This window comes from Haliaeetus leucocephalus, unplaced genomic scaffold (assembly GCF_000737465.1).
Source record: "Haliaeetus leucocephalus isolate CR32 unplaced genomic scaffold, Haliaeetus_leucocephalus-4.0 Scaffold795, whole genome shotgun sequence".
In the NCBI taxonomy this organism is placed as follows: domain Eukaryota; kingdom Metazoa; phylum Chordata; class Aves; order Accipitriformes; family Accipitridae; genus Haliaeetus; species Haliaeetus leucocephalus.
This window is the reverse complement of record NW_010973231.1, coordinates 1,252,233-1,261,481: the sequence shown is the minus strand read 5'-3', so window position 1 is coordinate 1,261,481 and position 9,249 is coordinate 1,252,233. Positions and strand designations below refer to the sequence as shown.

At 37.9% G+C, this 9,249-nt stretch overlaps 1 protein-coding gene across 1 annotated transcript; it reads right to left on the bottom strand.

The window, feature by feature from the left end:
• Positions 1–1,063: 1,063 nt before the first annotated feature.
• On the bottom strand, positions 1,064–9,166 carry PIGA (phosphatidylinositol glycan anchor biosynthesis, class A). Its single transcript, XM_010581528.1, has 5 exons — positions 8,503–9,166; positions 7,782–7,914; positions 6,443–6,575; positions 4,820–5,026; positions 1,064–3,110 (listed from the first exon to the last, which is right to left on the bottom strand). The coding sequence occupies exons 1-5, from the start codon at positions 9,152–9,154 to the stop codon at positions 2,847–2,849; spliced, it is 1,389 nt and encodes a 462-aa protein (XP_010579830.1). The 5' UTR covers positions 9,155–9,166; the 3' UTR covers positions 1,064–2,846.
• Positions 9,167–9,249: the final 83 nt, after the last annotated feature.

Sequence of the window (9,249 nt, the reverse complement as noted above, 5' to 3'; positions counted from 1 at the left end):
AGTGAAGAGAAATAAGTATCAAAAGGAGAAAAAATAAGTTTATTTTAAAAAGATGCAGAAAAACTTGAGCACAAAAATAAGTACATTACAGTGTATTTACCTTCTTACAGATCTATCCACATCCACGAAAACACAATCTGAAAGATGAATCTTACATTCATACTTTACTTGATACTTGCTCTGGTTTAACATACAATTTTCAGTTATCAAGATGCCGTCTATACTTTAATTCACAGTGTCTGCATACAATGTATTGGAAACACAATTGCTCCTTATGCCTGCGGGATGGAATTTCATTGCAGATGAATAGTCCCTCCTATACAGAAAGTTTGGGAGTGTTCCCTCCTCCTCCACACTGGAGGCTCTGCTCAGCGCAAGACATTACTCAGTATCGCTCTCTCTTTGGTAACATTTCCCTCGTATTTCACAATGATCAAATGTTACCTGTAAGCACAACTGAAACATTTTAGATTTTTTAAATAGTTATTTTATTCATTTCTAAATATACTCGTTATGTCTGTTCTTTTATTATTGTGATTATTTTATTTAAACTTTTCCATTTCACCCACTGATGCTTTTTAAAACTAAATGATTCAGTGACATCAGCCCTTACTCCACTGCACAAGACCAGTGAGTGAACCAGTCCCGCAAAGAGTTATGCGTAATACAAGTTGCATTACTTGAGAAACAACATAGTTGTAGTTAAACCAGTTATGGATTAAATTTTTGTGGCAGCTTGTGCAGAATGGTTTTTAATAATCATCTTTCTCATAAGAAGTCTAACCACCAGATATTAATGAAAAATATCCATTATCCAAAGGTAAATAAAGTTTTAGATAAACTGTGAATTTATCTTGTAAACAAGATTATAACAAGGTTTTATTATATTATTCATAAGTAAACCATGTTCCAAAAAAGAAAAGAGAAGTATTTTGAATAAATTCTTACAATCCTGTTGAAAATTTGATTTGTGTTTCTAGATGTTGCAGGAAACCAAAAAGAAATAAATGAGAATCAACAAAATATTATTAAAAAAATATATAGAAAAAATTTTTCCCTGGAATGATAATCAGTATTTTTTTTTAAAGTTGTTATAAGCTTGAGTGTTTGGAAAAAAGAAAAAGTAACTTTGAAAAGTAAGATATTACCTTAATTCCACCCACTTAGCCATAATCTGTATGGCATCATTTTAGCTGACCTCCACTTTTAATGTAGAGTTTGAAAAATTCAAATTCCAATACAATGCATATTGTACATTACATATCAAAGGCTAAAAATTCTAGTAAAAGAAAATAGACTTTGTATATGGCATTTATTTCACATTACTTTTCTGTGTTTCATGAAAATATGTTCAGTGAAGTTATAAAATGTCAGATGTTAGGGTAACTATGTCTGTACACAAACAAGAGGATATTGACAGAAGCTGTGTTTTAAATACTGCCCTTCAAGGGTTTGGGAACAGTATTTTCATATTGCACAGTTTTAATATTAATACAGTGTCCAACACTACATAATACTCAGAGTCATAAAATAGTAAGATTTTTAGTCTTTAGTGATGCTTGAGAAAGAAATTAACCCAGTGCACTAGGCAGGGGCGGGGTTTAGAGGTGGGTGACACAAATGAGATAAATGCCTCCTTGCACATTGGTGAGTTGTGCTGCGTTTTGGCCCAGGTATACGTTACTCAGGACTACTAACAGATGCAAGGACCCACTTCTTTTTATTTTTTTTCCTCTCCATGAAAAGCATACCTATTGGTAATTTCCATTTAAAGGCTACCTTCCCAAGATTTCACTTGCAGTGTCTCTGATGTGGTCTAGGTGAAATCATGCATACTAAACACTGTCTGTCCCTCCCAGAGATGGACTGAAATGCCATTTTGGTCATAACTAAGGGGAAGGCAAAAAAAAAAAAAAAAAAAGGGGGGGCGGCCCAGGGCAGAGAAGGGAGACAGAGCGCACAAGCACAATGGTGCTTGCTAAGCCCTTCACAGGTTTCTCTCTCACACGTGCGTGCACACACGCGTGTTACTTCACACTTTGGCATAGTCTGCTGGAGGAGTTTTCAGGCCTGAGCTGTTTCTGAAGGCTATATTATCTCTAAATAATATAATTTCTTCACCTAAGTACTGTAAAAAAAAACCGCTATAAGCTTTATAACACTTTCACACGTGTAAGTGAACAGGACAAATTTAGCACCTCTGAAAATACCAAAAATTCATTATGGAGTTTTGACTTAGCAACAGGATGATCCAATTTTGACTAGGGAAAAACTTCAAAATAATAACACTATGCAGGCAAAACACTGTCACTGGGACACAACTGCTAGAACTAAGTCTCTGAAACTTCCATGGTAATGGACTTCATGACTAATTTCAAGTGCCATTTTCATTTTAGAAGAGAAAAGGTGTGTTTTGCTGGGTTTTTAATTAAGTATTTTTAAATAGGTCTCAAAATAATAATCATAGTAAATATCAGGAATTAGCAGGGACTACTGTAAGCTAGTAATTTTTGTGTTCTGCTTTCCCAAATACCACTAAAGTTTACAGTCACTTTCTGTAATATTCAAGTGGTCAAGAAAAAATCTTGTATTTTTGTCTCAAAGGCTTTTGACACATATAAAAACCCACGCTCTCCTCCCAGCTTTAAGTGCAAAAGAGATCTCCATAAATCTGCATGAATCCAAAACTAAATTAAAACATCATCCTAAATTGAGGTAGCACATTTAACCAAGTTTCTTTCCAAGAACTTCAGAAAGAAACTGAAGAATTTTAAGAGTAATGTCTCTATCAGCAAGCATTAAAACCTTTAGTGACTGACATGTTCTTTCCTCTCCATTTGAGCATTTTAGGAGCTTGGAAGTTCTTCTTTAACTCCTCCTTTTTTCCTCCCAAAACACTGCTTAGTCCATGCACCTTTAGGTCCTGTGGCATCTATTGCAACATCAATAATGGAATCTGGAGTCATCCACCTCAGAAAGGCCAAGAAAAGGAAGTTCAGAACAGCAAAAAGAGCAAAAATATACCCAGTCACTGGGCCACAGTGAGACATCAGCCTGTCAAGTCGCTCATCCATTGGTAAAACCACTTCATTTGCCACCCTGTCATACACCTAAATGGAGAAGAGACAGAAAGTAAGATCTTAAAACAATGTTGCTTCTACCTCAAAAATCAGGCAGTACTTTGTTGTCAGTGTGCAATATAAATTATCTGTTCCTAACTACTAGATGGCACAAATATTACCCCCCAAAAAGCTTTGCAGATTTTAAATGTTAATTTATGAGTACTGTTCTAGAAATTATTTAAGGAGAAAAAGGAAAAGAAACGTTCTATTTTTTTGATGGACCTCAAGAGTATTTCATTAAATAGGAAGACTGCATCATTTGTTGCTCATGTAATATTATAGAGAGAGGGTTGGTTTTTTTTAATTAATGGAATGGGTTCTAATCTCATATTCACATCAGTCACAGGAAAAGAATCTGAACATGCAATTACGAGATTTTCAACACAAAGATAGATGAACTCATAGATGAGTTGGCAATCTTCCAAATCTCTGTGTTTGAACAATCAAGCAAATCATAATAGTACACTGATTTTTATTTAAAGAAACACTAGTAATTCTTAGTAAAATTCTTAAAATTCAATGAACATGAAAAGCAAATACATGCTACTCGTGACTTAATATACATATTAACTGCAACCACTAAAAAAAATAATTAAAAAAATATACAGTCCTGTGTTTCATAGAACAGAAACATAAATACCCACTAGACACAACTGAAAAAAGGCTTAAAGGATACAGATTTTTTTCCTAGAGAATATTACAGACTTCACCCTACGGGTAAATTCACAATAAGCTAACAAACAACTGTCTTTTGTATAACATAAGTTCCATGCAGACTTCTTCCAATTATACTAACATTTTCTTCACAGAGCTTTTGTTGTTTTGTTTTTTCTTATAATAAAGGGCTATAAAGAAAACTGAAATCTAGAGTAACTTCTATAAAAACTTTGCAATTGAAATGCCGCTTGCAGCTTCAAAATCATGAAGTGAATTGTACTGACAGTACTTGAAAACGATAAAATAAACTGGTTGTACATGATACTTCAAGGAGACTTAGGAGATATATATCTCAGTACACTATAAAGTAATTAAGTGGCATGTGATTCAGCTACTCTCTTTACTAAAACACAGGGGCTGAAATCAGAAGTGACAGATCTCCACAGGCATTTATCACACCATTGCAGTAAACATTCTTCACTAACAGCAGAGTTTTTATGCTGAAGTGCAGTTCTAATTGTGAAATACAATTTCAAAGGTGTGATAATTTATTTTCATTACATCCATAGCTTATGTAAATTCAACTATGTTCAGCCTACCAGCATTAAACTACCTCTCATAATTTTAAACCACTTGTATGAAAAGGAAAAGGGAGAGTTCATGACAAAGTTTTGTCTGCCACCTGCTAACATCTCATACAGCATTTTTTCCAGTTATGCCAGAAAAGTTACTTAATGTGAAGACTTGAAAAAATATGTAAGTAGAAATGTAACTAAAGATCTAGGCTGTTCTTCAGAATATTTATCAGCAGTTAGGGCATAGAAAAAAAATGCCAATAGGAAAAAACCCACCTACCTAGGGATATATTCAGGGCAGGGGGGGAAGTATTGTCTGAACCTTTTTAAACCATGTATTTTTGAAAAGAAACACACTGAAAAATTACACTGAAAGGTTACATAAAGGTACCTAGTAATGTTTCAAAGAAGCAGCTGTTTCAGAAATGTACTTTAAGAGAATTTAAAAGAAGTGGTTATACATACTTTCTCAGTTCTCTCTGCTACATTCCTCCATGTATAAAATGTCTTCACTTTATTATGAACGGTTTCTGGAGATGGTAGTGTTCCTGATCTGAGCTGGGCAATAGCTTTTTCTAATCCATCGCACAAAGATTTCACGGAAGGTTCACATAAAATAATGAGATTTTCTGGAAGCACCTCAGGAATCCCACCAACTTTTGTACTCACCACCTTCAAAAGAAACAAAAGAAATAGCACGTATGCTGCATAACAATGAAATCGAGCAATGACACTGCTATTGCACCATTTAGATACAGCACTTAAGAAGAATGGGAAAAAAAATTTTACAAGGAGTGGCTGCCATGAAGGCAAAGACCGATATCATGCTTTCGGAATTGTACCTGTATGCAGACTAAAGGTCTAGGCCCTAGAAAAGACCTAGCATAGCAGATTACCTTTAACAATGTTTAGAATGATTCTTTGGTAGCATGATAAAACAGAAGACTTGGTCTAATGAGCAGTTTATGAGACATCGTTCCTAAAGTTGTTTGTCGTAGTACATGACTAAATATGTGTAACCAGATTTTGGACTTTCCATAGCCCCTCACGAAAACCATTACCTCTACTTGGGGAGGACATTTTTACCACATCCACCTTCAGTTTACACTTTCTAGGCTACTGAACATTTACAAGAATTTCTTCAGAAGTTCAGTAATTTTAAATCTGAATTATTATTTTTAAAGGGAAATCAGGAACTACTAAGACTCATATTACACAATCATCTCTAAACAGCAGGCAACAACAAGAAAACTGCAGAACTTCCTCACCTCTAGAGAGCAAAACAGAAGACAGGAGAATAACGACCACAACTAGGTAGTAACTACTGTCAAAGGATACTGGAGGAAAAAAAAAAAAAAAAAAGTCCCTCACATTTTCTATACTTCCTGTATATTAGACACTCTTATCAGTCTGTCTTTTTAAAAAAAAGTTTCTTTATATTTTAATGTGAAAATCTAAGATCTTTATGGCTGCTGATTTAACTTTCTTTGAGTTGTCAGTCCGAGTTGTGAATTAGCCAGAAAGGGCTTTTACTGGTTTTTCTCTCTCCAACTCAGCTTGAATCCCTACATGGCAAGGCAAATACATCTTCAGTTAATACAAGAAAACAAGTGTCAGTTCTTGGTGCAGGAAGAAAACAGTTCTAGTACAATGGTGTAGCCTGATAATTCAATATGCCTGACTGACCAGTCACTCATGCTCATGAGCCGTTTTTCTGCAGCTCCTCTTAAAGCAGTGTCAAAGTAAACCTTCAATGAACATCAACTACCCCGAAACTCTGTAAAGCAGTACATACAAAATAGCATTTTGGAGAGGCAGTCTGGTTAGTTCAGAGAACTGAGAGTTAGCAGATCTACATGTTATTCCCAATTCTGCACAAGTTTCTTCTGGGAGCTTAAGCAGTTTCGGTTAACCCTTCTGTCTCAGCTTCCAGGTGATCTGTAAATGGGGATAATATTTGCTCACCTTTGTAAAGACAGAGCCTCAGATTAAATCAAATGTTACAAACACATAGTATTTAATCATGAACTTTGTTTAAAATGGATACATGCATTCTAGATAGTTGAGATTTTTTTTTTTTTTTTTTACCTGTAAACCACAGCTTGCTGCTTCCACAATCGCCATACAAAAGGCCTCAGTGAGGGAAGTGTTGAGAAAAATGTGCCCCTGGACTAGAACATTTCTAACATCCTGGTGTTCCAAGGCGCCTAGGAGACGTACCCTGCATATAAGAAAAAAAAGAAAAGAAAAAAAAAGAAATAAAGAGAAGAGATAAACACTAGATTTGGACTGTAATAATACAGTATGGTGTTACACATATTCTGAAAAATGTGCCAATGGATCACACTTATATAGTGAGAGAAGGAACACAGACACCTTTGTTCCGTTTCCTCTAAATTTTTCCAGTAATGAAGAAATAGAAGACTGCTGCTGATTTTCACACTAAAAGAAACTTCTGAAAATAAAGCTGGGGGAAGAAGTTGCTCTGTTTGTTTTACTGGCAACTGTCTTCAAAACATTGCTACTGAGCTTTCCAGTTCTGTAAGAGAACATGGCTTCACGCAGTCAATAATTAAGACTTGTCATCCTTTTTGATTAGATCTATTATGCGACTTTTCAATGTGAGGTCTGATCAGTCTCAGTCTGAGGTGGAAAAAAGTATTTAGGGGACAATGATCAGGAGCTATTATTTTGAAGAGATACTGGGACACAGAAAAGGGCAAAATAAGAACAATACTAACAAACAATTTTATCAGAAGAATCACTGACTGAAGTACAGAGCGGGCAACAGAAAACAGAGAAAAGGAAATGGAAAATTAAGAAGCTTGTCCTTGCCACATAAAACTGTCTTTGAACAACAAGAAAACCCCAAAGAAATACACAAATGTGTATGCATCACAGAAACATTTTGGCAACACAGTAGCACCAGGGAACATGTTCGTAGTACCACAAGAACACATACTAGATAAGCACTACCCTGAAGAGTTTCATACTGAAATATTAAAATAAATTACTAGCAATCATCCTCACAAGCAGCAGTGACACAAACTAGCTGTCTAACACCTTATGCAATATGGCAATATGCAATCCAAGCATCACGGCTTCAGAGAGGAATATGATAAATTTATGTCTTAGCTTTTCTCCAACTCAAGTGAAGGTTCACACAGGGTCGATTTCTATAAATTAAGTTGCAGAATCACAGTCCAACTCCGTAAGTCTTCAGGTTAGTGTCTGGGCTATCTGCCTTGCTTTCAATAGTTTTCATCTTTTCCAGCCTTAAGTTTTTGGTTGGTTGGGGTGGGTTTTTTGGTTTGTTTTTTTTTTGGGGGGGGGGGGGGGTGTCAGGTTGTCAGGCGGAAAGGATGTTGCTGTTGTCTTCCCCACCCCTAAAGTACATTGAAGGGTCGTAGGCATGCATGGAACAAACCTGTCATGTAGCTGGTATCTTTCCCGGACTTCTTCCAGTATGATTCGTTTTGGTCCTTCTCCTCCAACTAAGAAATGTAACTCTGGATATTTCTGACAGAGCTCAGGAATTATACCACTAAGCAAATCTATACCTAAGAGTAGAAAAGTTGGGGGAAGCCGTTATTGTATTTGATTTTAGAACTTACCATGATGTAGCCTACTGCTATAACTCTTTTCAAGAGAAAGGAAAAAAAAAAAAAAAAAAAAGAAGAAGTCTCTTGAAGACAGTTACACTGCTGAACACAAAATTCTGAAAAAAGACAACTTGTGATCTACCAGGAGACAAATATGAGGGAAAAAAAAAAAAAAAAAAAAAAGTCACTTAAGGTGCTGTTGCTTGAGTAAATAAAAAAACAATTAAAACATTTCCAACAGAATACATAGATTAGGGCCTAAATCATATCCCCAATATAAGCCAAACCTTCCATTTTAAAAATTTCAATATCTTCAGTATTACAAAAGAAATGCACCGCTGAACGCAACACACGCAAACTGAAACATACATTTCTTCTTCCTGAATGTACAGACGCAAAAGCTCAGAACCACCACCTTACAGCTCCCGTCTAAAATCCAACCCATACCACAGACACGGCATCAGTGGTACCCAACCAAGGCCCTTCTTACCGTATCCTAAAGAAAAAAACCAAGTCAAGCTAAAGTTACATTTCCCCCCCCGTTACCTTTTCTGTAAACGAGCCTGCTGACAACAACGATTGTTATTGTACCGTCATCCCTCTTCGACGGGTCTGGGGTGAAGTCAGTGGGATCAACAGCATTGGGGATGACGGAGACGATCCGCGGGTCCAAGGCCGCTCGCAGCACCGTGTTCTCCTTGCTCGTGTAGGAGACGCAGATGATGTGGTTTGTGTCGCACAGGGACACCGTCAGCAGTTTGTTGGTGAGCACCGAGCTGACATCCGCGAACCCGAAGAGCGAATGGTCCGTGAACACCGTGCGCAGCCCCATGGTCTTGGCGTGGAAGAGGGCGTCATGGGCCATGGCGGAGAAGGAGCTGTGGGCGTGGACGACGGTGACCCTCTCCCTCACGAAGATGTCCCTGAGCAAGGGCAGGCTGTGGAAGAGCGTCGTCGCCGTCGACTGGTTGTACATGACCTTCAGGGGCAAGTAGTAGACCTTCAGCCCGTTGGTGAGGTAGCGGACGCCTTTCCGGTGGCCGTAGGCGTGGGTGACCACCAGGACCTTGTGGCCTCGCTCGATGAGGCACTGCGACAGCTGGTACACGTGGCTCTCCACGCCCCCCATGTTGGGGTAGAAGAAGTCCGACACCATGCAGACGCTGTGGGACACCCTCACCGGGCCCCCGGCCGCCATCCCGGGCCCCGCTCCTGCCGGGGGGGAACCACAAGGCGCCATCACTCGCCGGCAGCGGCGGCCGCTCCGCCGAGACCCCCGGCCCCCTCACCGCC

What these genes read in the sequence shown, in the direction of transcription:
- PIGA (XM_010581528.1), bottom strand. Translation starts at nt 9,154, where the DNA reads ATGGCGGCCGGGGGCCCGGTGAGGGTGTCCCACAGCGTCTGCATGGTG. An exon ending in AGATACCAGCTACATGACAG is followed by an intron (nt 6,576 to 7,781) that starts GTTTGTTCCATG and finishes TCTTATATGCAG; the next exon opens with GGTACGTCTCCTAGGCGCCT. An exon ending in CAGCAAGCTGTGGTTTACAG is followed by an intron (nt 5,027 to 6,442) that starts GTAAAAAAAAAA and finishes TTTCTTTTGAAG; the next exon opens with GTGGTGAGTACAAAAGTTGG.